Raw genomic sequence first — 27,721 nt, 5'->3', positions numbered from 1 at the left:
TGATTTTGCCATGCTTTGCAGGCAGACCTGGAGAGGTGGCAGGGAAATGAAAAGGGTTTCATTAGAAATAATTTCTCTGAAACAGTAACATGTTCCCTGCATCCCTGCATAACAAGGCCGCATGCTTCCCCCAGAAGTGAAGAGTTCATCCCTTGACTTATTAAGCTAAGGTGCTTCCAAGGAAGAAGCCTGCTCTGTGGCAGAAACACGTGTTGTAAATGTCAATTCACTGGAAGATTTGGCTGCGTTGTTTGTAGCACAGGCTACAACTATTTTTCATTCAAGTAGTACATCTTGACTGGGGAGCTGATAAGGAGACTCTGAGATTTATTCGGGGGTTTTTTTTTCTACCTTGCAGATACTTTCTGTGTGACTTAATCCCTTCCAGTTCTAAGGAAAAGCTTTGATCTTCTAATGTATTTTCATGAGCTGCACAAAATAATCTCAAATAAATTTTTGATGTTGTGACCTCCTTTGTTAGTGTTAAGTTCTCTGCCTTCACTGGTCAAGTGAAATCCTCCGGGGCAGGTTCAAAATTCTGGCAGAGGATGGCTGTACTTGTTTGCTCTGAGCAGTTGCATTGACTGCTGGACTCAGTGGCACAACTTTCCTTCCCATTGGTGCCTGTGATTTTATTTCAGGCTGCTCTCTGATCTTGATTATGGCTTTCTTTAATAGCATCCGTGGTCCTCTGGCAGATGTTTTTATAGTACTACAACCAAGTAACCTTCTTTCCTCTTGTAGGCTGAATCCAGCACAATGGTGTTCACAAACTGAAAATGTGCATGTTGGGGAAACAGTATTTTTGTGAGGTCACAGAATGAACAGGAATCTTCATTAAACAAAATTCAAACTAAAGACTTATTTCAGGCTGCTTTGGAGGAGATATGCTGGCTGGGGTTGTGGGGTCTTGAGCAGGGACTTTTAAGATTTCCTTACAATACTAAATCAATATGAGTTACTTTAAGATCTTTTTAGGAAGAGATTGAAGCCTCTAGCTTTCCAGATACATGCTTCTTATCAACTGAAATTCACATGAAAAATTTATATTGAGAAGAGGGTAAGAAGGCACAGTTATGGACAGACTGATTACACTGTACTGGCAGACCTGTTGACTGGGCAGTGCATCCAGTTCAGCATGTTTAACCATTTTCCACTTTGCGCTGTCTGCTTTATAGCCCTGAGTTGGCACCATTCTTGCCTGCACATGTGGGTAATGGAATAAAAGCAAAGGGCTCCGAGGGATTCTTGAACTTGAAGAAACATCATGTACTACAAGTAGTAATCTGTGCTGGGTAGGTGTGTACAGATTGGTAGCGAGGATTTTTATTGTTATTTTATTTTGCAGCCTTAGGCACTTAAAAGCTGCCTGGAACCACACGATTCACGTCCTTGTTGCAAAACATGACTGTCATCTGTCTATTAGTAGTAGTGGCAGTGCCTTAGCAGTGCTAGCAGAGGTGATTAGAAACGGTATCTGTGTCAATATGAAGAATGCCACTGTTCAATTCCAAGCAAAAAAAATTATTTTATTGATGTCTGCCACGCATCAATTAATTTTCTTCATAGCTCTGAGCTGTAGCTAATCTATGTATTTGCAGCATACCTATTACTGCAACATTTAGACATTTTCAGATTTGGTGTTTAGAAGTGTTTGATGTTTATTTAACTAATTGGAGAAAATACAGACTATCCACTTTCATAAATGAAAGAGCAAAAATTAATCAAAGAGTAACCACATTATTCTGAAGTACTAGATCCACTAAGTTAAAATGGAGTTCCACACTAAGATTAATTATGCTGTGTGCTTCCTGTTGAGTAATTATGTTAAATGAAAATCATTCCATACAATTCAGTACAAGCTGGCATTTCAGTGAGTATTTAGTGGTGTGTAATGGGCTGAGATGCACTTCTTGATGTGTTTTATACAAGAGACTTCCACAAGACTTCCATTTAGTCTCTGAGAAACAACTTCTGCATGTTCACAGGAAATGTGAGGCCTGGCTTACTGGCTTTGGGAACAGTGATATAACAAATGTGCACAGCAGCGGTGCTTTTCTGGCAGCTGGAAAAGCACCTTCCCCCTTGGCAGTGGCTCGCAAATGGAGGTTTTTTCCCACTCGTGTAAGTGCATCCTGAGGAAGTGAGTGTACTTAGGGACTGGGAGAGATGGTGGTGTCAGGGATGGGAAAGGAGGGTTCCTGTGAGGCACTGTGGTGAGCAAGAGCGAGAGGAACTTTTGACTTTCAGAAGCTTCTTGGGCATCTTTTCCCATCCTAGTTTGGCACAGAGGTACAGAGAGTACGGTGCTCTCCCAAAGCATCTGGCTGCAGCAGGCTCCTCTCTGAGGCTCCAAGTTTGTTCCTGTCATCTGAGGGTTGTAGAGCACTGGAACAGGTTTCCCAGAGAGGTGGTGGATGCCCTATCCCTGGAAACGTTCAAGGCCAGGTTGGATGAGGCTCTGAGCCTGACCTTCCCACTGCTTTTTGCTTTGACTCTTCTCTGAACAAAAACTGTGTGGTGGTTCTGGCCAGAAAACCACTGGCTAAAAGGTGGTCTGCTCTCCCTGCAAATCTCTTCAGTTACTGTGACACTCAGTGAGAAGTGCAAAAGAAGTGTTAAGAGTCCTGCCAGAATACCTCCAAACAGACTGCATTCAATTGTGTTATAACTTTGTATAATTGTTTTTGTTAAGAACCTCATATTCTGATGTCTAGAGTGATTAAAACTTTTCTATAAATGTTTTGCTATCTGCTTACAAGGTTTATACTCTGGCTCTCCGCTATATTCTTGCATAGTATCGACTTCAATAGGGCTGTAGTTATCAGACTTCTGGCTCTTCATCTTTACAGTGACGAGGAGGAATTTCAGGTAAAACAGCACACCATATTTCGTGCATGAGCATAAGGATACACAGAAATCTAACACTGGTATATGCAGACATGGAATCAGTCACCTAGCTGACCATGGCCACAAGCACGAGTACGATGTGTGTATCTACTCATGAGAACTGAGTGCATGTGTTCATGTCTGTCTATCTCTGCCCACAAGTTGAAATTTCTAAAGGAAAATATGGAACTTGCAACAGTCATTTCTGGATAGAAGCACTTTGTCTCTTTTTCATAAATGCTGTTCTTGAAATGAAATAGAGTTTTAAAAGCACGTAATTATAACTGATTGAACTTGATGTTTATCAGAAATTACTCTGCTGGATGGTATCTTTCATTAGGATAAAAAATAAATACTTATGTTCTTAAATTGAACCATGTAAAAGAAAAACTACTGAAATTAAAAAAAAATCTGTGGTTGAGGTTGTTGCCCTTCAAACTCCAGTTCCCTCCAATGGGAATTCCAGTGTATAAAGGACCTGGACTGGAAGTATGTAGAATCATAGAATAAATTAGGCTGGAGGGTGCTTCTGGAGGTCATACGGTCAGACCTCTTCCTCAAAGCAGACTCAGTCAGATCAGGATGCTTAAGGCCTTGTCCAGTCGAATTTTGAATATCTTCAAGGATGGAGATTTCATAACCTCCCAAACCAGTCTGCATCCATCTTCCTTTCCCCTATGGTCTAGTCTCACCTTTGCTGTCACCAAAGGCAGAAATAAATCTGACCAAAATGCACAACAAGAAAAAATATTCTATTTAAATTAAAACAAAACAAAACAAAACCAAGCAAAAAACAGTGGTCCCACAAAATTTTTCAATAACTGTTAGGAACATCATTAGTGAAAATGGTGAAAGGAGGAGAGGATTTGATAGTAAAGCACTGAATGTGTTAGAGAATTTCAGACTTTCAGGACTGCTTTGCAATTTATAGTGGAAAGTTTCGTCAGGCTAATTCTTGCTTAGCCTTGAGTGTAGACATAGATCATAGAATAGTTTGTGCTTTAAAGGTCATCTAGTTCAACCCCCTTGCAAGGAGCAGGGACAACTCCAACCAGATCAGATTGCTCAGAGCCCCATCCAACCTGGCCTTGAATGTTTCCAGGGATGGAACTCTCTGGGCAACCTCTTCCAGTGCTTCATCACCCTCATTGTAAAAAAATTTCTTCCTTATATCTAGTCAAAATCTACCCTCTTTTAGTTCAAATCCATTACTCCTTGTCCTGTTGCAACAGGCCCTACTAAGATATTTGTCCTCATCTTTCTCATAAACCCCCTTTTAGTTCTGAAGTGCTGCTATAAGGTCTCCCCAGAGCCTTCTCTTCTCCATGCTTAACAGCCTCAACTCTCTCATCCTTTCTTTGTAGGAGAAGTGTTCCATCATTTTAATCATTGTGGCCCTCCTCTGGATCCGCTCCAACAGGACATGCTCAGCCTATGACTAATTGAGCAGACTCAACCTTCCAGAACAACTTACCTGGTCTTTAGCTCACTTCTTGCTTTCTCCTCTGACACTCTGAATAGTTTCTGCCAGGCTTGCAGCTCCTTTTCCCTACTGAGGAAACAATAGGTGGCAACTTTCCTATCATGGGACCCTGCTGCAGGTGGTCCTCCCGTTGCGTGACAGAAGTGGTTGCTGGGATCTGACTATGCAGGCATTGGTGGGAGTGCTATTGGAATGGGAATCAGAAGAGAATTCCTGTATACTCATCTTTTCGGTGCTTTTAAGAAGTGCTGCATAGTGAAAGACTGGACATCCCTACTTTTTCAGTTAATGTAAAATTTCTTCACTGAATTAAAAATAGATATGCTGGATTAGGGAGGAGGCATATCTGTAGCATGCAGTAGACGATCCAGTTCTGTTCTTATGCTTCAGTAACATCACTGATGTGTCTGCAGGAATGGTGAAGATGACAGTATATTTCCCAGTTTTGTGCTTTTTAGCTAACTCTTCCCAGTGCAGCTGCAGTGTTTATTCATTCTCATTCCAATCTTGTCTCTTTCAATATCTTTTTAATTGGATGCATGGCACCTTCTCTGCTAGAGCAAAATGCCACAAGTAGACAAGGTGCTTACTTGTGAGGAAAAGCAGCCTGATCTGCAAATCACTTTCTTCCACCCCATACAGATTTTTTTTTTTTTTCTCCCTTCTCCAAGTTGGAAAGAGAAAACTTACTGCTAGCACTGCAGAGTGTAAGCAGCTGTGGCTCAGCATTATTTTTAGGAAGAACTTTTTAAAAAGTGCATTTTAGAAAGACTCCAGCGGCAATTGGAAATGGATGTGTGTATAAGCGCATGTACGTATTTACTATGTACCCAGACCTGACGCTTGAATAGATGCAGAGCTGGGACAGTTTCCCTCTTGGAAACCACCAGAAGCTAGGAGGGTCTATCTGGAAGCCACAGATAAGGAAGGCAGGCGTGTGCCTCAGAAATCAGAGCTGAAAGCTGCAACTGCAGAAAGGGGACCTGGAGTGCAAGGTTCCTGTTGCTGAACCCTGGGGCCGGGTGCTCTCACTGCCCGATGGCTGTGAGCTTGGAACTGTCACTCGCAGGCTCCTAGATGCTGGGCTAGAGGAGCTGCAGTTGCTGAGACTATTCATGTAAGTGCTGAATGTTTTGTTTTAAATTACATGCTTAAAATGTCCATTTGTTCCCATTTGAATATACTCCATTCAAACTTGCCAAGATTTGTGTTCTAAAATGGGAACTGATGTCCCATTCTTTACAATCACTGTATTAGCACTCAAATAGTCTTGCCACCCAGCTGGAGAGCCCTTTGAACAATCACAGCACCTAAATATGGGAAATCCATATCAAGAATGCAGTTTATCGTGCAGAACTTAAAGTCCAAACAGTACTTCTGAAAATGGGAGCAAAAGATACAAAGATCAAAAAAAAATCAAAGTAAAATGCACTGTTTCTTTCCAAGTCAAAGTAAATGTATAACTCCAAAAGTGAAGAACTACACAGAAAGTACTACAATACCATATTTATGTAATGAAGACTGAACTCATGAGCTTTTCATGATGTAGCATCAAGTAGCAAATATTAACTCAGTATGCAGTGACTGTTCTGCAGATCTGAGTCTTCCTCTGGTGTAGTACTAATCAATAAACACCCATGTCCTACCTGCAGCTGCTATATTTGAATTAGATAACCACTTTATAGAGATGCCTCATAGTTTTCTATATTCTTAATTCATGTTGTCCTTTTAGGCTGTGAAAGAGCTCTCCATCATCCCCATTTTACAGATGAAAACTGAGGCCTGAAAATCATAGAATCATAGAAGAGTTTGAGTTGGAAGGGACCTTTAAAGGCCATCTAGTCCAGCCTCCAATATGTAACATCCTCTCATTGTATTCTGCTGGTAGGAAATTACTGTCTCCAAGATTTAATTTCATAGCCAGAATTCTTCTTTTCTTCTTTTTCTTACAATTTTTCCTTCTTACAATTTTTCTTACAATCTTCCTCTCTTACAAGTTTTCTTAGATTTCTTACAAAATGTTAAAGGTCAGATCCATACAGTCATTTGAATCCCCTCTGAGGTGTTTGCAGTATCAATTTGTGTTTTGGTGGTTTTTGAGAGGTAAGGTAAATTTCTTAAACTTGCCTGTTTCAAGAATGTTCCTGCAAAGATGTCTCCAGCTTTGGTACAAAGTTCCTTCTTACTAAAGAGCCCTCTTTGTTTCTTTAACCTTTCCCTTTCGGACCTGTAAGGAGGAGTCTGTGTGCTGTACCCTAGGACATCAGCACTCTTCTGCCAACAGCCGCTGCTGTGCTCCTGCTCCTCCTGCCTGGGCGCAGCATGAGTTACCATCAGTGACTGGGCAGCAAAAATGCCTTAGGTTTTCCCACGTGGCAGAAAACTCTCTTTGCTTTATTACATCCCTCTAAATGCTTCCTCTAGTGCTCCGTGCAAGAAAAAAAGGATCTGATAGCCCCTTTGATTGATATCTCAATCTGTCTTTTGATTTCTCCTGCTGCCTGTTTCACCTAGCTTCTGTCACTGATAATTTGCTTTTAAATATAATGGATAAGCTTCCAAACCATCCATCTCCTCCTTTAACCACAATTTTTTTTCAATACATTAATGTCTGAAAAGTTAGTTACATTTTCATTTAATGTGAATTTGCAAAGAAACCTTTAGATAAAAGACAGCTCTAATATTCTGACATCACTGAAGCTATTAGAAGAATAAATCAAAAGAAAATTCTCCTGCTGCTGCCTGCACAAAATGGGCAGAAGGATAGGGCAGAGGCCCCAATACTGTAACGCTGCACAACAGCAATTATCATAAGCTGGAAAGGGCGTAGAAATGGTAGGTAGAGAAGGGCTTCTCTGAAGCTGAGAGATGTCAGGAAAAGGGGGCTGGAAACCCAGTATTGAAACTGAAGTCATGTTAACTGCCTTCATCTCACACTATGTTTTTTATTCGTTATCGGTTTAACTTTTTAATACACAGGAAAACATTCGGATAAATCAAAGACATTTCCTGTAGAAACTGCAGTAACTATTTTGATCTGAATGCAGTTGCATCCGCTCACGCTAACGGTGAATTTAGCTCTTTAAAGCTACTGCTAGTAGTACTTTGTTTGCAAGAGTGTATGCAGTGATGCTTATCCAGTATCCCTAAGAGATATTAAGAGTCTGTATCTGTGCAACGACTAGCACTGATTTTGTGGGGATTTTTTATACTTGGGGACAAGTTAAGGACAAGTCTATGTATCTGGATCCTTACTCATAATGGGCCTATTCAACCCTTCTGTGGAGATGAAATAGTGATGGGGAGAAAAACAGTCACAAACTAATTTTGAAATAATTTGTGAAACAGGGAAGAAGCAAGCAGTACCACGAGCTTTTTGATTTGGCTGAGGCATGTTCTACTTCAGAACTTGTCCCTGCTTCTTGGCTGAATGAAACTACTCATTTCAGAATGATTATTCTGCTCCTGGAGCAAGAACTTTGTTCTCTTGCTCTGTGTTCTCTGCCCTCTTTGTCTTGAGGCAAATAACTTGCATACCCTCTCCTGGCTTTGACAGAAGCCCCTCAAAGAACTTGGAGAAATCACTTAAGCATTCTCAGTCTCGCCTTTAAGAAGGCAATAATACTTGCAGGAGCCACAGAGGGTTTCTGAGACTCGGTTGACATCTAGAAGTGCAAATGTTCCTTTGTTGGCCAAATAAACCTACACAGTGCAGAGGCAGAAAGTAATGATTTCACATTTCTCTCTGCTATGCTGCTCTTTGTTCAGTGAAGGGTAGGCAAAGAAGGCATGCTTTATTTTTCCTTTACATAACACCTCCAATACAGCATTTACAATTTTAATGCTTTGCATGCTGATCTAGTGGTTTTTTTTTTTTTTGTAATGTGGCTGATATTCAAGCACTTTAATGATTACTCACATCACTCTCATTATGCATGTAAACAATGTATCTACCTTTACAGCACAGATAATGCTGATGAGGCTGCAGAATCATTAGTAACTTGACCTTCCTGTCTGATTCGTACTTATGAATCTAATAATAAACAATCACATGTGGAAGAGTCAATAGAGAAATAATGTAGCACGTTTCTTTTAGTACCCTAATTCAGCAGAATAAACCATGAGAAACATTTCAGTAATTTACTATAGCAAGTGCTCTCAGCAGCTTCTGTATTTCAGCTGTTTGGTGCTCCAGCATGAAGATAATTATCTTGGTAATTAGTTATATTGTTATTTAATAGTCCCCAGACAATATTCTATTTTTTGAAGGAAAAGGCCTTTCGGTCTATATCTTCCTCCTCCATTACAAAAAAAAAGAAATTATCTATGAATCTTTCCCCTTGCCAAATCTTTTTTTTTTTTTTCTGTTTACTACTTCGTGCAAAAAGATCCCAGTTATTGAAAGACAGCTTCTGCTTAGCAGCTGCATTGATGGAGCTGCAGGAGACTCCTTCTTGTGTCTCTGAGAAAGCCACAGGAACCGCTCCTGAACAAGCAGGTCTGGCAAGGGAGCGCAGGTGAGGGGAGAGCAGTAGACTGAGACCACAGAATTGTCCTCTGAAACCTGGGTTTCTGCTTACCTGGGCTTCTAGGGAAATAGGTAAAGTGAAAAGGTTGATGTAATGGACAGGCAATGAGGAGAATAGTGGACCTCAGTCTCTGACATTTGATGAAAATGTATCTTTGTTACAGTTGCATGAACTTAGGCTGGGAGTTTTCAACTGTTGCTGGAGTAACAGTGGTGAAAAACAACAGTTTGATGGTAGAAACCAGGATGAGAAAGAATGAAGTACTTCCTTTGAGCTTTGGTAGCTTAAATAGGTGATTAATCTCCCAAAAGTTGCGGGAGTGGGAAATGTCTGGAGCTAACATTCTGCAGACCGAAGTCACCATTTGGGGATGGGAAGGGATGAAGCAATTGATGGAGCACAAGGAGAATCCCTCCAGAAGGCAGAGGGGTGGCAAACACCTGAGGAAAATACAGAAGGCTAGGAAGAAGTGGGGAAAAAGGCTGGAGAGTTTTGAATTTTAGTGTAGGTGGTTGTGACCTCAATAGAAAGACACTTCCCCCGGTGTCACTCTCGCTCTCAAAGTGATTTTTATTCCTCCTCTTTAAGAGGAACAGACTGTTGTCTCTCTTTTTTCCTGTCTCACTCCCTCTGTGGTACTATTTCTAACAGCCTCAGCAGGAAACATGTTGTTTGCATATACCTCTTATAATAAACAACATAGCTTCTAGTTTATTTAATGTCTCCAGATTTTGTGCTTTCTGGGTACTGGCATTGTTGCAGTTCTTCTTTCAAGTAACTCCGGTTCTAAGAAGCCAAGCTTTTCTCTTTAACTTTTTGACTGTATAGAAGATTAAAATATGGTATTTTTTTCCTTTTTTTTTTCTTTTTTTTTTTTTTTTTAAATTCACTTAGTGACTCAAACTCTACAAAGTACCATTCTTACTTCTCACCAGCTGGTGGTCCATATGCCGCTGCATCTCTGCTCTTGTAAATACAAGTTTGAAGTCACTAAGTGAATGCTCACAGATCAGACTTTTGGTAGTTAATATGGCAATATGTTAAAATGTCAAATGATGCAGAATGAGTGAGTCAGAGGAAAAAAAAAGCAGTATCTGCACACTTACGAAACTTTACTTCTAAGGGGCTCCCAGTGGTTTGCATACATCAGGGGATTTCTGTAAGTCTGACAGGGTCAGTACAATGCTGGGATTTGAGATCCACAGCATCTTGAGAGAAGCATCTGTGAGAGGCAGTGGCTCCCAGCTTCTCAATGTTGTCTACCAATATGTTTAAGCTCTAAATTAGGAACAAAAAAAAAAATACAGTCTGGCATATTACCCATGAAAGATTGCCAGCTTCTAGCTGGAACTCTTCATTACTCTAGAAAGGCTGGTAAGTGTTCCCCTCAGGAGATGGAAGTAGATGGAAGTTTGTGACATATACAGAGCTCAAAAAAAAAAAAAAAAAAAAAGAGGGAGGAGAAAAATTCCTTTGAACTTTGACAGTGCTTCAGAGAGAATCCTAATGGCTGTGGCTGTAACCTGTGTCTGTAGAGCAAGACTGCCAGATCCTTCAAAGCTTTAGACCTCAGTCTATGTTTTCAACTCAGTAACAGCAGCACCTTCACCACCTGCATTTCAAGGAGATGTACAATCTCTGACCTGTTATACTTCCTGTTTCCATTGCATAATTGCCCTTAATTTCAGCAATCAGGGCATGACTCTGCAAGCCAATGCCCTCATTGCTGAAGAAAACAGTCAGAGTAAGAATAGAAAACACAACTAATAGCTTTCTGCAAAAGAGCTGCCACTAGTAAAGGGATAACAGATTTGTTGATTTTACTGATTCTGCTGTTAATAAGAATGCCTTCTGCTATTGTGAAAGTTGTAGTTAACTAGTCTCCAGTTCACTGCCTTATAGCAAAGGTATAAGGAAACCAGTTCTAAGTCGATTTAGAAAACCTTGAATAGTTTAGTAGCCTCGTGCTGTGAATCCATGCTGTAGGTGAATCCCAGCTATGATTCCAATTAATGCAGACTTGTAGCAGGCAACATTCTAGATATGAGTGACAGGAGTGTTGTGTGAGTACTTTGTTCTTCACATGAATGTAAAAAAAAGTATAAATAACATTGCCCTTTAGATAAAAGAATATGTTGCTTTCTCAAGTCTCTTTCTGACTCCATTAATCTGTCTGCAGAACTGTATTTAACTGTTTTCAGCTCCTGTGTGGTCTGTGCAAACCCATACGTAATACAACTAATCTATGCATAATGAGGTAGATAACACTCAGAAAGGAGCTGTAGTTCAGGGAGAAATAGGAGTCCTCCAAGGATGTGGTAATGGATTCATTCAGTTACTTAGAATTCAGAATGCAACCATATCCATGCCTATTTATATCTTAAGATGCTTTTCCAATGTTGTGTACATAGAGATGATGAATAAGGAGATGGGACGGTCTACAAATCCAGGCTGGTAATTTAATCAGAACTGTCTGCTCTGCGTGCCACGATAATTAGTAGTTCAGTGCTATAGGAAACTTAAGATTAAAATCCTGGTAAACTTTTTTTTTTTTTTTAATGTGTGATAAGATTTGGAGAGCTCTGCAGGAGATGGAGATGAGAATGCGAAGCAACTGCAAAGCCACAGTACAGAAGTCCAGTCCATACTGTATTAACAGTAAAGCATTCATTAGAGTTTTACTATTAAAACTAACTGAAACTTTCCACATTCCTTGTATCCAAGTAACATGTAGCTGTTGTCGCTTATTTGCTACACATTCCTAAGTTATAAGAAAAGTTGTTTTACACAGTGGACCATGGGAGGGTTATCGTTGCATTAAAAAAAAAAAAAAAAAACTTTTAGATGAGAACAAATGTTCTTCAAAGCAAAGTATATTAAGCAAATCTGGGTGCATTAGCACTGTGTCTCTCAAATGGCTCCAAGTGTACCATGTGCTGGAATTAATGGGACATCCCTCTCGAAGGTCTTTTCTTTTACATTCAGATGATATTCAGTTCTGGTTTGTAAATAAAACCCTCCAGAAGCTCACAGCATGCAAAAGCTTCAGTTCTTGTAACTGAATCTAGTGGCTTTGTCAAATTAGAAAGTATAACACAGTTAAAGGAAAGCAAGTTGAAGTCTACAGTTACTGTAAAAAATCTGCATCAGCAGCTTTGTCAAAGTGAAGAAAAAAAGTTTCCTTTTTGCATCATATGCAATAGACAGGACAGCTGTAATCCCCCAGACTGACATTTTTTAGCAGACTCTAATTTAATGTACCTTTAATTTCTCAGGAGAAAAAAAACAAACCAAAACAAAAAAACCCATGACTTTTAGGTTGTGATTTCTCTTGTAGATTGAGAGGGAGTGAAGGGGTGTGGGGAGGGAAGTTGCTTTGTTACCAAACAGTGTAGGTCAGCTAAATTTGGCCCAAAGAACTCATGTCAGTCTTCTCTATCTCTGACTCATTTCTTCCCTCTCCCACCCATATGCTCTGTTGCCAGAGCTACCCCTTGAGTTATACAAAGGGCTAATTAATCTTCCCCATGGAAAAGCCAAGAGTTTTTCATCCTTCCTTCACAAGGAACTGGGTAGGACTGTATCTCTCCTAGAGTCTTCCTGCCCTTGATTCCTTCAGTAGTGAAAGATTTTAATAAAGAACATTTGATATAAAGACAAGATACTAACTGTCTGCATCTTGTGAAGAAACATGAAAATATGCTTCAGGAGACTCCACAACTGGCAATGTCATTTTAGCAAGGGGTCTCCAGCACCTACCACAGCAGTTCCAGCTGCAGGGCAAAGGGACAGATTTACCTTCCACAAGTGGGCAAATGGAAGTAAAGTGAATGATGGGACTCTCTCTCAGCCCTCTTCACTCCCCCCTACTCCAAGCTTTCCAGATATCTAGGTGCTCCAGAGCAACGGCTGGCGTTAACTGGGCTATCCTAGACTACATTTCAAAGTGTGGGCTGAAAATCTCCTCAGGAGTTTGCATCTCGTGCCCATGCCCAGTGGTGGCATTGGTACAGTGAGGACAGGAGTCAGCCAGGAAAATTTTGCTCTTCCTAAAGGCTTGTGAGGGGTTGGAAATTAAATGGAACTGCTGAGGCTGGGATTTGGCAGGGTCACTCTGCTGATGTGGGTTGAGAAACCAGGCACTTCCTCCCGTGGCTCTGCCTGGCACTGTGTTTGCAAGGCTGCAGGAACATGGCAGAGTGGGGGTACTAGGCCCAACTGCTGTGCAGATCTGGGCAAAAATTAGCCATGTCAGTCATGCACCCCTTCTAGCAGTAACCTGTATATGAATTCCACACTGGAAAGGCATAGGACTGAAGGCCTATTTGGACTTGTGTAAAAAATTCTAGCTCTGTTTTTTGGACCAGGACAATCAGATTTTCCTGTGTGTTGAGCTATAGTATTGCTTTCCAAGTAATTTACTTAAATATCTTTGCTGCTCTGTCTTTCACCACTCTGCTTGCATTGCTTTGGGCTAGTTTGCTGGATTTCTCATTTTTAACCAGCCTCAGAGTGTTTGACTCACTTGATCTTTCATTCTTTAATTGTCAGTGTCTCATCAATCAAAACCAGAATGCAAATAGAAATAAAAAGACCATTGCTATTCACAAGCTGAGAGTCAAAACTAAGCATGCAATTTATTTTGAACTCAAATAGAACTGTTCCAGTGCTATAGATTGTTTATATGCAGTCTAAAAGTCTTTATTTCCCAACAGAAAGCATCACTTTCCCCATCATGAAGAAGGTGCCTCTGTCTGTGAATGTACTTTGTTACTGGTTCCCCACTGAGTTGTTAAGAATATCGGGTAGAACTGCAAAACATTTGTTTTTCAGCCACTCATGGTTCTGTGTTAAGTCTTGGACTCTATTTTGTACATGTTGGTCTGGACTGTTTCTGATTAACTCCCTGGAAATATTACTTCCTTGTTATAGGGCAGAGATAGAATTCATACCAAGAGGAAAGAATATCTCAAAGGGCAAGTGACCCAGCGGTTACAATCTTAGTTAAATATGGCTGTGCAAAGTCATTTGCCATGCATTTAGTGCTACTTAAATGTCATTTCAAGCACCTACATCTGTAGGACTTCCTGGCAGTAAGACCAATTATACAGATATATAGACAATTTCTTTTTGTATCGCTAGACTGCTCTGTACAGGCAAATCATTGAAAACTATGTTAATTTGTGCAGTGCCTTGGTTAAGCTGGCATCCCAGAGTTAAATAGTGGCACAAAGATGTAATTATTTTCAAACAGAAACGTGCAGAAAAGAGGAGTGGTGATTGCTTATCTCTTCAAATTGCCTATTGCAAAAATAAGCTCTTGGGGGATGGCGAGGGAAAAGATGAAGTTGCCATTTGTTGCTGGAAATTCCAGTATAGGTCTTGCAAGGTCTTAAAAATAGAGCAGCTCCTCTAAACTCATCCTCTTGTATAAAGAGCAGTTGCAGCTAACAGAAACATAAAATGAGCTCATTTGTTTGACCTGATTTGTATGGAAACTTCAAAGTTAGGGCCCTTTACTCTGACATGGATATGAAACTTGGTCTTGTTGAACACAAGGAGCAATTTGGAGCTGTTGAGTCATGAGAGCTTCTTGTGAACATGAGGGTGTTTGTAGCACAGCAGGGACTCCCTGAAGAACTCACTGGCTTGAAGCTCCTCCTTTCTTCTAGGACACCCTTCTCCTGTTCCTCCTCTTTTTAAAGATGGGCAAAATCAAGGTGAGATGGTCAAAATTTGTGTTTTGCTCAGAGTAGCTGAAAAGGCATTCGTGTAGCAACGATGTCCTAGTATGTCACGTAAGTCAGTCAACAACTGCTTTGCCAACAATATTCCTCTCAAATAACATTTACCCTCCTAGATGCAAGTCTGCTGCATGAGGTGTGTGTATGTTCTCTCACATGCAATTTCTCAGTTATGGTTTTGCTGACATGGTGATAGTTGGGCGAGCTCAGGATGAAAGCCTTTCTCAATGCTTTTCAGAGCTTTGCAAATGCATATATGAAGAAAGTAATGGTCTAAGAGGCAATACAACGGCTTGTGACGTGGAGGCCCTTTTTATCCCAGTATAATCGTTACTGTAAACCAAGCAATGAGCAGTGACTCTGTGCTCTGCTCAATGAGATGGATTTGTTACTCCTCGAAGAGTTGAATAACAAGAGTTGTGCAGTTCACATGAGTGGTACTATGGTCACATGTCAGAGAAATCCAGCAAGGAGCTATAGACACTTATGATCCTGCTGTCCTGCTTCAGGGGTCTGTAAATTATAAAATCTCATACTCATGAATTCCAAAAAGCATGATTATAGCTCACTATCTATTGCCTATTTTTCAGTACATTGTACTTCATGCTAAGCTGGCTCTAGTTCTTCACTAAAACATTAAGACGATTCAGCCCCTTCAATTTTTTAATGTTAAAAGCTTAATTTTTTTTATATATTTCCAATGCTTTTGATTTTTAAAGAACATTGAATCAAATGTGGTGATGCAGAGTTTTTATTTCAATGCATTCTGAAGTCACTTGTGTGTAAATCAAGAATTGATTGGTAAATTAAATTGCCTAAGCCATGCCAGCAGCAGCAGAGCTGGCAATTGCAAAAGCCTGTAATAAAGTGTTGCAGACACGTTATCTCCTTCCTTTCATCAGTCTGTGCGCTGTGGCAGCAGCAAGCATTCAAATTGTACTTTATTTCACCACAGAGCACACTCAAGTGTGGTTCACAAACTACACTGCCCTTGAACCATGTGGAGTTTCCAGCTTGGAACCTCTTACACTCTTCAGCTTATAAGATTTTTTTTGTTACTGCTGCAGTCATTGCCACTCTTTGCTCTCTAAGTCTCTGCTTTCACTGTTCAGCACACATCCCCTGATAGCTTTGGTTAGAGCACTTGCATAAACTGAAGTCTTGTTGCTGTTAGCAATATAGGGGATGCAGAGAGCATCCCAGTGCTACAAAGTTTTTGAACTAATCACAAACACTATAAGAAATAGACCTTTTTTTTTCTTTTCTTAAATATTTGTCAAAAATGCCCCCTCCTTTTTTTTTTTTTCCTGAGCATCTTATAGTATTGCTCAGTGATGCACTTTGCCTTGCAAGAAAGGGGTAGGCAGAACATTATTTGTAAGCTTGGTATCACCTAGGTCCAGCCTCTTCTCCATGACTCACTGCAGCTCCCAGTTGATGGCATGGCTCATCTCCTCCTACCTACTTCCTTGGTCTCTTCAGATGTTTGCTCAGCTCCCACTTGTCCCTGCAGGCCACTTTACACAACTCTACCTGGTTTCTTTCAAGTTGAATCTCTTCTGCTCTCTATTCCTGTCAAATTTCTTTTTTGCTGGACGCTTTTACTCCACTCAATATTTACCTGGAGCTAAAAGATATTATAACACAAGACTTGCTACAGCGGGTGACTGGAGATTATTCCTTCCATACTGGCATCCCCACCTTTTAGATCATTCTTCCAAGCAGCAGACAGCAGTTCGGGCACAGGGTTGTAGGACAACATAACAGTAACTCCTTTGCCTCAGCTAAGTAATGCTAATTTGACTGACTAGCACAGGTAACACCAACAGTGGAAATGGAGTGGGATGGACTTTAGTATAAGCTACACAAGCATACTGTGCACCTGGCAGCATTAATAAAATTCTCAGAGGTAGATCAGCATGACTCTCCACCCCAATCGATCCCAGTTCCAAGGCTGTAGTTCCCCTGGGAGCTGTGAATATACCCTTGTGTGTCCATTGCTCCCGTTGCTATGGTTGACAACCAGCAAACTTAAAGCTGAGTGTGGTCTCTTGAGGGGAGAGACGTGTGGTTTAGCTGCGCTGCAGTCACACCTTGGATAGCAGTGTGAACAAACCAGATGTGATGAAAACAGCACTGCAGGGCTGTCACTGCTGCTGGGACTGCAGGAAAAACATCTTGCAAAGCAGAGAAAAATGAACACTTGCTCTACCTGTTTGAATATAAGTAGGCAGCTCTCTTTTCCTTTTCCTTTTTTTCCTTACTTGCCAAATGGACCTACCATTCACCCAGATAGGTGACTTTTCTACCATAACCGCTAATGACTCCAAACTCACAGCCCTTTCATGCCAGCCTTTCCCTATGATCTGAGCTTGCCCTGTGCCCTCTCTACCTGTGTCCTTAGCCAGGGTTTGAAGTCCCAGCATCAGCTAGAGCCCGCAGACACTGCTGGAGACCCTGGAGCTGCTGCCTGCACAGCCCTGCTCCTGTCCCGTGGCATTGTGTCTCTGTGCAAGTCAGTGGCTCCCACCACAGCAGCTGTGGATGTGAAGACAAGACCTAGGGTAAAGTAGACCATGTTTGTTGGTTAACTTTCTGGGAAAAAAAAAATCCTCTCTTTGTGTACAAGTTATTATGATAAAATTAATGTGGATACAGGCTGGGAGAAGGAACAAGGACAAGGTGGGGATGGCAGGAAATTGCAGTGTGTTCATTAGCATTTGAAGAGGGCTAAATTTATCCAAGTGCATAAAAGGCAGCATGATCTAGTGGGCATTTAGGAAGGTATTCATATTTTCACTAAACTACAGCAGAAGCTTTTGCCTAGGACTGCACGTGCCTCTGAGGTTCCTTTTGAAGAGACTGATATTTTTTCCTTACCGCAGATGAACTCAAACATGCTTGAGAAAAGTCCAAGTCTGAAAATTCAAGAGACTTGGATAGAGCTGCTGACTTGCTACCAGCTGTGTGTGCAAAACAAATTGCTTCATTTTCATGTGCTCTGAAACAAGGACTACAATGAAATGAAGATGTTGCCTCGCAGGTTCCTTGAGACATGGATCATTTTTATCAGAGATCCCTGGATGTTTAGTAAAGTGCCACTACTGATGCTACCAAAATAAAGTAATCCTCAGTTGGGGAATACTGTGGTTACATTGCAAAGTAGACAGTCAGCCTCCTTACAGGCATTAATTATGTGAGTCTGGCAGCTGATGGGGGTGATGATATCTCCTGGTTTATGTACTTTTAGATACACGGTTCTGCCTATTGTGGATCTTGAGAGCTTAGAAGTAAGAATATTGATTTATGGAGTTTCTGAATTGTCACTGAAATTTTAGGAGTGTATTTAAAAAAAAGATAAAGCTTTTATTGAACAATATCTGTCACCTTAACTGGCTTTTCCTGTGGAGTGAGGTACTCTTTAGTGTAAGAAATACCAAGATTTTGGTCAATATTTGTGTATAAAAATATATTTGGAGGTCTCTTATGCCAAACGTCACAACGTTTTCACATGAAACGTTGAATGTTGTAACCCATATGTCAAGCAGGTTTAAATGGAAGCAAACAAAAAATCTGCCAGGAGTTTGTACAGAAGTTGTGGTGGAACTGGCCTTTCATTTGCACATCTAGCCATGCTATGGATTCAATCTGACTTAAAGGAGCAATTTCCAGTGTCCTTGCAATTTTGTGTGCTAGCCACCACAGATTTGCAAGGCCTCAGACTTGAAAGGCAGATGTTTCTCTTGAACATATGCATCAGAGATAGCACACTGCTAAGAGTTAAAATAAGAGTATAGGTATATTTGAAATTTACTTTACTTAACTAAGATTTTTGGTCCTTGTTTATAGACATGAAAAAGAATGAGATCCAAAAACTGTATTTAAAAGGTTGCAGTCAGAAGTAATTAATGTTTAGAGTGACTGTATAACCATACACAGCCAACCTACAAAAGTACAGATCCTCAAGAGGTTTGTGATTAGTAGTTAGCCTTACTTCCTGCCTAATATATTGGTACCTTGAGATGTTGTAAACACTATGTACTGCTAAGAATTGTTCACAGTGTGAAGATTTCATTGCAGTAACTGATTCTTCCAGTCAAAGTTTTAGCACAAAATAGCATGTTTCCACTTCTAGAGGACGTTGTCTCTGTGTCAGGCTAAATACTGATAACCTCCCACCTCTACTTCCTACTGCTCCTTCCACCTAGACCGCTGTCACAGTAAGCCCCTGCTGAAAAGGGCAGGATGTGACATTGCAGATCACAGCAGCTCCTTGGTCTGCAAGGGGAATTATTACTGTGTTACGTGAGATGAATTGCATCTTTCCAGCTAGAAGCTGAGTGAAGGAATGTAAGACCAAGAGGTGTGTTACTTTGCTGCACCATTGCATGTGCTGCCCTGGCTCAGGGAATTTAGGGCTGAATAAAGCATGGGTCATCAGTGGATCAATTTTGCAGGCTCCTGCATTTGCCCTCTGTCTGAAGGTGCCTGGCCTTGCAAGTCCTTTGGGGTGCTCTAGATGCACTGGGCTAAAGAATGTGCAAAGCTCACCCAAAGACTTCCAGAGCTGCCTTCTTAAAATGTTTGGCCCTGTGGGCTCCTAAGGACTGTCAGTGTGGAGCAGGTCCCCTGAAAAGTGTGATTATCTGCACCTGTTCATCATATTTAAAAGACTTTCATATCTTGAAGTACACTATGGAATGCAAATCTGGATTTCTCTAACTCTGGGGGTTTTCAACCTGGCTGCATAGGTTGTCCTGCGGGTATCCACTTTGCTCCTCTTCTCCTGTTTCTCCAAGACGGCTTTGTTTTGTTTCGTTTTTGCTAATTCCAGATACCCTTCTCCTCCCTTTTTCGCAGGAACCTCATACTCTCTGTACACCCCAGCTCTGCAGCTGGTGTGGGCTCACTCTCTAGTCCTCCCAGCTGATGTGGGATGGCAGATCCTCAGCAGATTGCAAAAATAGAGTGGGGAAGGAGCTGAGTCCAGGGGATAGGGCAGAAAAAAAATAAGTATCATGTAAGAATGTCCTTTCCTGTGATGTTACACTGGTTTCTACAGGTAACAAAAATATATTCTTTCCTCCTGGCCTCCCCCTTCCCTCTTGTTTCTTTCTTCCTCCCCCTGGCTTTAGGCTATCTCTTTTCATGGCCTTGCTGAAGCCACTATACTTAAAAGACAAGGTAATTTGTTTTTTACCTGGGTGCCAGACTTGAACAGGTTTAGGAAAAATCAAATTCTCTCAGGTCTGTGGATTCACTGGATATTTAAAACAATGACTCCAGATTTGATTACTGTTTCCTTGAACTGGTGAAGGTTCTGTCACTTTGCACCCAAGGTGATGACTGTAGACAGGGAACCTGGAAAAGTTTGGGGTGGAGCGGTGCAGCTTTTGCACTGGGTCCGGCCAGAGCTCTCCCTGCCCAGCTCACAGCTCCACTGGGGTGCACAGGAGCCCTGGCAGTGGCCTTGCTCCGGTTGGGTGATGGGGACGAATGTCCATCAGAAGCAACTTTCACACACAAGAATTGTAAGCAGAAAACTTCATTAACAAACTCCTGACACACTCTGACCCTTCTCTTGTTAGAGTTAATAGCTGAACTCCCACTTCCTAGAGCGGGGCAGTATGGGCTTTTCCATCTGTATAGTGCTCAAGGAGCAGTGAGGTAAGGACCGCTGCGTGCCTGACAGCTGCAAAACTAGGATGCTATGAAAATAGAGCTTTATGGTTGTTTACTCTCGTCATAGCAAATTCTTTCTTTTTCAACACATTCCTGGGCTCATTCTCCTGGGCTCTGCAGCCTGTTATTGCAAATGAGGCAAGAGCCTGTCTGCTAAAAGCAAAGGCCAAGGCATGCTCAGGGAAGTATTACAAGTATTGTATTGCATTAGTGCACACATGCTTATCAAGCAAACCTGTAAATATATATTCACTTGCATCTTCTAAGAGAGTAATTCGTGACATGAGTGTGCATATACCATAAGTGATCTTATTTGGAATTTTTACTAAATGCAGGACCACATACCGAGGTGCTTTCTCAGTCATTACTCAGGAAAAACTCACAGCTTTAACATTATAGTGCTTATATACATGCAAAACCATAACACATCACACAGGGTTTTTCCTTCAGCTCAAAAGTTACAGTTTTCATCATCATGAGACACTACAAAACTTTATAAATAAATTCTATTAGAAACTTTCAGACATGCATCTTCAAGTCCGCTGTAAGAGACTTAACCTCCTCCTTCTCAAATGAGAAACAGGATTTTGTTTCCAGCCCAGAATTCATTAAACACTCGGTCACTTCTTCCGCAGTTATTTCCAGAATTTTAGAACTTTACTGCATTTCTAATACGCAGGATAGCCATTTCAAACTCAAGGAATCTAAAAAGTTGTTCTTGGACAACAGTTGTTACTAACCAAACTGAGTTGCCAGGTTCAGAGAAGGAATTTGGGCTTGTCCAATAAAACCAAATAAGAGCATGGCCAGTGTTTTGGGTTATTAAAATAAGATCTGTAATGTATTTAAAGTGTAACAAAAAGTTCAGATTTTACCTATCACTTTGATAATACCTGAGGATTTTATTAATAGACAGGATTTGATTTTTTAAATTATTATTTCTTTTTTTTTTAAAAGGGCTAGAATGCTTTCTTCTTTCTTTTTCTTTCTTAACAACATACACAAAAGCAATATCCCCCAAAGCAGACTGGCACTCGGACACGAGATGGAAAACTTATGTTTATAAAAGCCATCTCCTTTTCCTTAAAGCAGAGATGTGCTGAGAAACTGGTACAGTATGACAACATTTTAAGCACAGAGGAGACAAGATTTATCTGGCTCATATACAATATAAAACAAAAATCGAACACCGATGTTACAGCGTTATACTGAAACAAACCACAGTAATTAGATGCTTTGAAGTCAAGCCTATATTTTCTTCAGCTTTTTCATGAATTATTGATCCACTTTCCTCATTAAATGGAATGGCAGGCTCTTGCAGTAAATGGACAAGTGACTACAACATTTATATAATCAAATATCCACTGCATCTGGCAATAAAACATGTTTGTGTGTAAAACAGCCTTTCTGAATTGACATCCCTGCAAAACAGATTTACTAGAATAACCACACTCCTTTTCTTTTGTCTCTAACACACAGCTTCCCTTGCATCATCATGCAATCCAGTATTTTATACTGATTGTATTAAGCAAAATATTTTCCAAGAGCCTGTATTGTCCATTGTGCAACAGAACATTTCTTCTCTATAATGAGATGTAAATAAACTGCCTCACTTACCTTATTTTCTCCATCTCTGCCGCAGAGGCCTACAAGAAATCAAATAATAGGAGCAAGTGAATGAAAGAAAACATTCACTCTGCAGATTTATGCATAGTTAAGGCTTTCCAAATGGTTTTCGACAAGTATCTACAAAGCGACGGTAAGCGAACCCCACATCTGCATTAGCCGAAAATAACATTGACAGATGAACTGGGGAATAATGCAGCACGCTGCAGGAGCACTGTATACCCACGAGCCATGGGCAACAGAATGACTCAGTTGTAGCGCTGAGGCAGAAAATGGGGAGGGAAAGAAGAAGGAAAAAAAAAAAAAGAAGCAAGCAGCAGCAAGTAACAGGTTACTGTGCCTCCTGGGTTTCAGAGGAAAAGTTGAAATGCGGCGCTAGCCTCTGCACGGTGGGCATGGCAGCGGGGCTCCGCTGCCTGGGGAATGACAGTGACCGCGTCACACGTGAATTTTGAGTTCGATTCATCATCTTTCACAGAGCCTAACAGATGGAAGGGACACAAGCTGGCCTCCTTAGTGGGAGTTTTAAGTAATCAAATTACTTTGCTCAAGTAATACAACACTATCTTGACAATTAGCATCTCGATAGATGGAGGCTTTTCGTTAACCCTTTCACTGCTGCATGCCCAAGCTGTAGCTCACAATTCCGGTAACTCCTCCGGTCCCTCTGCCTGTCCTGCAGCCAGGCTCCCCTTCACCTTTGCCAGTCGCTCGGCATTCCCACAGCCCTGGACCTTTACATCCCGGCAGAGCCCTAGGTGGTCATTTCATTAATCTGTCTGGTTTCTTTTTACCATATAGACACTGTAAATCCCTACTTATCTATAGCACAGAGACTCATTAATCTCTCTGACATTACTTGTATCCAAAGCATAGTCTTGTTAACCCTTTGGTTTCCTTTTCATCATTATCTTGCATAGATCCTTAATAGCTGCTTCCATTTCATTTTATTACACCACTGGCACAGAATCTCATCAGTCCTCCTGGTCCCACTTTATTGTAATGAAGGAATGAGCACTCGGAGCAATCCTGCAATCTCTAGAGCCAGATAAGTTCCAGGATCACAGAACCTGTTATGTATACTGAAGGTGTTTCCCATTAATCGTGAACACTTTAAACCTTATTGATTAATGACTAACAATCATTTTTGAGTATGAAATAATGTAAAGATTAAAAATAGGGAAATGTAAATTGAATCTGTTAACCAGCAGGAAATTTGTCAAACTGCCTAATAAAACATCCCAAATGACAAATTGTTGGTTCTTCATTGGGTCACTCATCTTCCCTTCTTCTCATTTACTTTTGATTTGCCCATTAGAAAGTTGTCAGTCAGGCTAATGTTTGTACAATAATTTCTGATGACATCTGTTAAGGATTTTAGGTATTCACCATAACTTGGTACGCAAGAAGCCAGCTGCAAGAAGAGCCCTCCTCAGCTTCCCAGTAATTGATGTAATACATGTTTACACAGTCCCTGCATGTCTATTGAAAGTATAGAATTGGCCATGATAAATCTCAGATTTTGAGATTAATAATCTAACCTAGGGACCCATAATTGCTTTCTCTAATTTATATCTATCCATTGATTCCATGCATATTCTGCAGCATGCAGGAAATATTTTAAACATTGCTGACCACCAAAGGAACCGCAGGGGCATAGCAGCCCCATGAGCTTGCCAGTTTGGTTTTGTGGAGATGAATTTTCAAAAACTGCGATAATCATCATGATCCTGGCATTCTGGGGAGACTGGACGTAGTTTTCTCCAGGGCCACTCACTATTGCTTTGCCTTGAACTGCGGAAGTCACCCATGAAGACAGAATACTTAGAATATCTTATTTTAGTTCTTTTGTGACGGCAATATCTACAGACATAAGGGGAAGCTGCCTGGCTTTGCTTTTGCCTAGTGCTTTGAATATTGCTGTACTCACGAGGTCAGGGTGGGGGTTGTTTTGTGTGATTAAAGTGCAGGATGGAGAAGAGGAGCTGTAGGCTGGCTTTCCAGCTATACTCATCTGTGAATGCAGGTGAGTCATTGGCTGCCAATCCCGACAGGAAATTAGTGGGGGGAAAAAAAGCACAGCAAATGCCTGACACCAAAACAAACCAGAAAACTAAACCAAGCTGCAATTACTTCCATATGAACTACTCACCTTTTTTTTTTCTTTTTTTTCTTTTTTCTTTTTTTTTTTTTTTTTTAAGGTAGAGCTTTTTATTTTACCTCCTCACACACAGAAAAATCTACTTGTTTCATGTAACATGGCCAGCTTTCCTTTGGACCATCAGGGATGTTGTCCTCTGCCTTTCCCTCACAGCCTATGCAGCGAAGAGAGGGATCCTCTCTAATGTGGGAGCAATGGGTTCAGCTCAATCCTCCTCAGGGAGGATGCTCTAACCCATGTTAGAGCCCTTTCTGGGCTGCTGCACTGCAATGCTGCTACTTCTTTTGACAGGGATCCACTTCAAGTAAATAAATAGGAGCACACAAAAGGACTGGAGCTTGTGTTTTCTTCAGAGAAATGCCCTAGCTTTCAGGCTAGAGAGTCAAATGAGCAAATAGGAACTTGAGATGGTGAAAACCAAGATAGGAGCATCTACAGAAATATAGCTTTCATCCCAAGTATTTTTTTTTTCAGATAATTGTGTTCATTAGGAAGATCCCTTTTTCATCCTTTTCTTTTTTCTCTTTTTTTTTTCTTCTTCTTCCTTTTCTTCTTCTTCATTTTTTTTTTTATTTTTCTTCATTTCTTTTTCCCCCCAAAAAAGCCTTAGCAACTCAAAATTATTTTAGAAGTCTGTGGTTTTCTGAAGCAGTTCTGTTTTCACAAGATGGCATTTTTACTAATGCAAAATTGCTGTTTCCTAGCCAGATCCCTGCCTTTGATATAGCCTGTGGAAGTTTAGAGGTTACATCATCCTACCACTGCTCTCTATGAAGGCTCCTATCTGAAATATCTTACTGAATTGATTTTAAAATATATTCTAAACAGCTCTGAATTGGCCACTTTTAGGACCAACCTTGTCCTGAAAGTCACGTGGGACCTATTTCAAGCAGAAAGACTGAAGTAAAGGTTGGTATGAGAATGTCCTTTATGGCATTTCATTTGTAAGTTGCTGCTTGCCAGTGGGTTGATTCATTTCAAGTGCTTCTTGATGCCTGAACAGTGTGATTGAGGCTGTGTGATTTTCTTTTTTTAAAATAAATAGTTTTAATTAAGAAGAGTAATTAATTTTAAATACAGAAATATCAGATGTGATTTAAATACTTGGGTTTTTTAAAAACAATATCAATGCACTGTGACTAAAGAATTTATTTAATCAGCCTAAATATAACTAATAATATAATAATATATGAATAATAATTATTATTAATAATAACATAATTTTTGCTTTTAACAAAAAGGTTGGTCTCAGTAAATCAATATCCTACATTTCCATATACAGTCTTTTATTTAAAATACTGAGACTGGTTTCAAGATTTTCTTTGCCTGGAAGCACTTTCAGGCAATGCCTAAGAGTACTGGTAGAAACATGACGTTTCCAAGTATTTGAAGAAAACAAGTGTAAAACACAGAACAACTGTCAAGACCCTCCTTTTCTGGAAGTGCTGAGTATTTAAGAGTCCATTTTGGAGCAGGTATTCAAAAGGCAAATCAGTTGTGTTTTTTTAAAAAATTCCCCCCCCCTCCCCTTTCCCTCACTTATTCTAGATTGCAAATTGATATTCTTTTATATTCTTTGAGAACAAAGTCATTTTCTGGCTTGCATGAAAGCAGAGATGCTGTTAATGGAAACTCCTGGAAATTTTACTTTGGCTTTTTTTCCCTATAGAATATGGTTACTGTTTTTCAGACAGCATAACAACCTCTGCGTTGTTTTCAAGTCAGCAGAGTGAAGGAAAAATACTGTGATCCCCAAATTTTTTATCTCCCCCTGTTTGATTAATAAGTCAAACAACCTCAAGACTATGGCAGAAAGTTCTTAATCATTGACATACATAAAACTTAATGCAGTGATCAAATTCTTTGAATTTTTTTGTTGTATGGTCTGTGTCTATAGTGTTGATTATTGAACCAAAACCTTTGAAAATAAAACAAAAGTCATACTGATAGTCTACCTACCATTCTATTCAATTCACATGATTACTGCATTCATAAAATTCTATGTTTATGTTTTATTTTCTCTATTGTATTATCACTTTCTCAAGGAGAAGCAAGCATGAGATTTCAGATCTTCCAGATGCCTAATGTAATTTCCTTCCTTTAAGGTCTTGGGGTCAATTTTCATCCTTCTGCATCTTCTCAATGTATATGTGGAAAAGGAGGAATACCCTGGAGATTAATTTTTTTTCATTATTGTTTTATGTTTTCTTGGAAAGAGAAGTTTCATTTTAGAGGGAGGGACAGGGCTGAGAGCCTGGCTCAGTACTTACTGGTCTTCCCATTGAGTTCAGTGTACTTTGGATTGGCATATTGGCTAGTTGCTACCAAATGTGTAAGAAAAGAAAGAATTGCAGAAAGTTACTGCCTCTCATTTAGTCTGACTGTTATTACTCTGACTTGTTTAGTATTGTGGGAGTTGCTTTTATTTCCATGGTGAGGAAAGCTGTAAATGAGAGTTCATTCACAACTAAAGTCATCTGGACTTCCGGCACATTTGTAAACTGCCACAGGTTTTCAGTCACAGTTATTTCACTTCAGCATTTATTTCCTGCTCACAGTTTTACTAAAGTTTTATTGATAGGAACCACTGTGGCTATTTTCCTTTTTTTTCCCTATAGGGTATAAGAGTAAAAGATTTGATTTAATAAAATTTACAGACTACATAATTTGATCAATAATTTACAGACTACGTAATAGGATCAATCTTTAATTAGATACTTAATCAATTTTTAGAGATTTCTTTGTATAGTCTTTAAAGCACTACTCAAGTGATGCCTGAAGAAAGACTAATCTATAGAAACTTTAAAAGAGCTAGAGGAAAGGTCCATCTGCATTTGATTTGGCTTCATATATTGAATGAATCTAATAGATGTTTACAAAAGAACAAGAATATTGCTGTAAAACTCTTGACTGAAATTGTCATGGAGATACAAAGAAAATTGAGTGCAGTTCTCCATGGTTGCTGCTGTAATAGATATTTTGTTCAGAAAATACCTTCTTCAAGCATAACTCCACATCACAGGCCATAAAATACCTCCACTATTTTCAGACCATCTGAAGACTGTTAATATATAAAAGATGAAAAGGCTTAACACCGAGGGAAGATGGCAGAAGAGGTCAAGACTAACATCCTATATCCCTGCAATACTAAGGAACTTGTTGGGACCATTGGACATTTTTCCCTGGAAAGAGGAACATATGAGAAAGAATGGGAGAGTTTCATTAAGCTGTGGAGTTTTTCCATGTCTGACCAGAGGAAAAGCATCTGTTAACCAGTTTAGACCTAAGTAAGCATGAGTAAGACATACCAAGTCTCAACACCACCAAGAGTAGCATTGCACCTTCACAACATTCCCTCTCTATCTGGTACCGACTTCTGACACATCTTAGGGTGAAAGGAGAAATCCTCCATAGCAAAATTAGGTGATAAATAGAAGCTCACATGTTTGGGACTAACTGCATATAACAAAGATAGGGCATAAATGGACACAACTCAGTAAAGAAATAGATAAATTGTCTTTTTAATTCTTAGAGCAGATGACTAAGTTCAACGCCCAAAATTTCCACACCACATCTGAATGTGCATCTCCAGAAGACCACTACTCTG

General features: G+C 40.2%; 1 protein-coding gene across 6 annotated transcripts in view; it reads right to left on the bottom strand.

The window, feature by feature from the left end:
• BEGAIN (brain enriched guanylate kinase associated) overlaps positions 1 to 27,721 on the bottom strand; it is a 160,908-nt gene that overhangs the window by 94,121 nt on the left and 39,066 nt on the right. For 5 of the 6 annotated variants that reach the window (XM_086749609.1, XM_086749608.1, XM_086749610.1 and 2 more), the window contains exon 2: positions 21,945 to 21,973. In XM_086749609.1, coding sequence (XP_086605735.1) covers positions 21,945 to 21,958 — 14 coding nt within the window. In that variant the 5' untranslated portion in view covers positions 21,959 to 21,973. Of the gene's footprint in view, positions 1 to 21,944; positions 22,145 to 27,721 lie in introns of those variants that run through there. The other variant, XM_086749611.1, reaches the window with a different exon arrangement.

This window comes from Chlamydotis macqueenii, chromosome 5, assembly GCF_036417535.1.
Source record: "Chlamydotis macqueenii isolate bChlMac1 chromosome 5, bChlMac1.mat, whole genome shotgun sequence".
NCBI lineage: Eukaryota > Metazoa > Chordata > Aves > Otidiformes > Otididae > Chlamydotis > Chlamydotis macqueenii.
The sequence above is the reverse complement of the archived record's forward strand: the minus strand, read 5'-3'. Positions and strand labels throughout refer to the sequence as shown.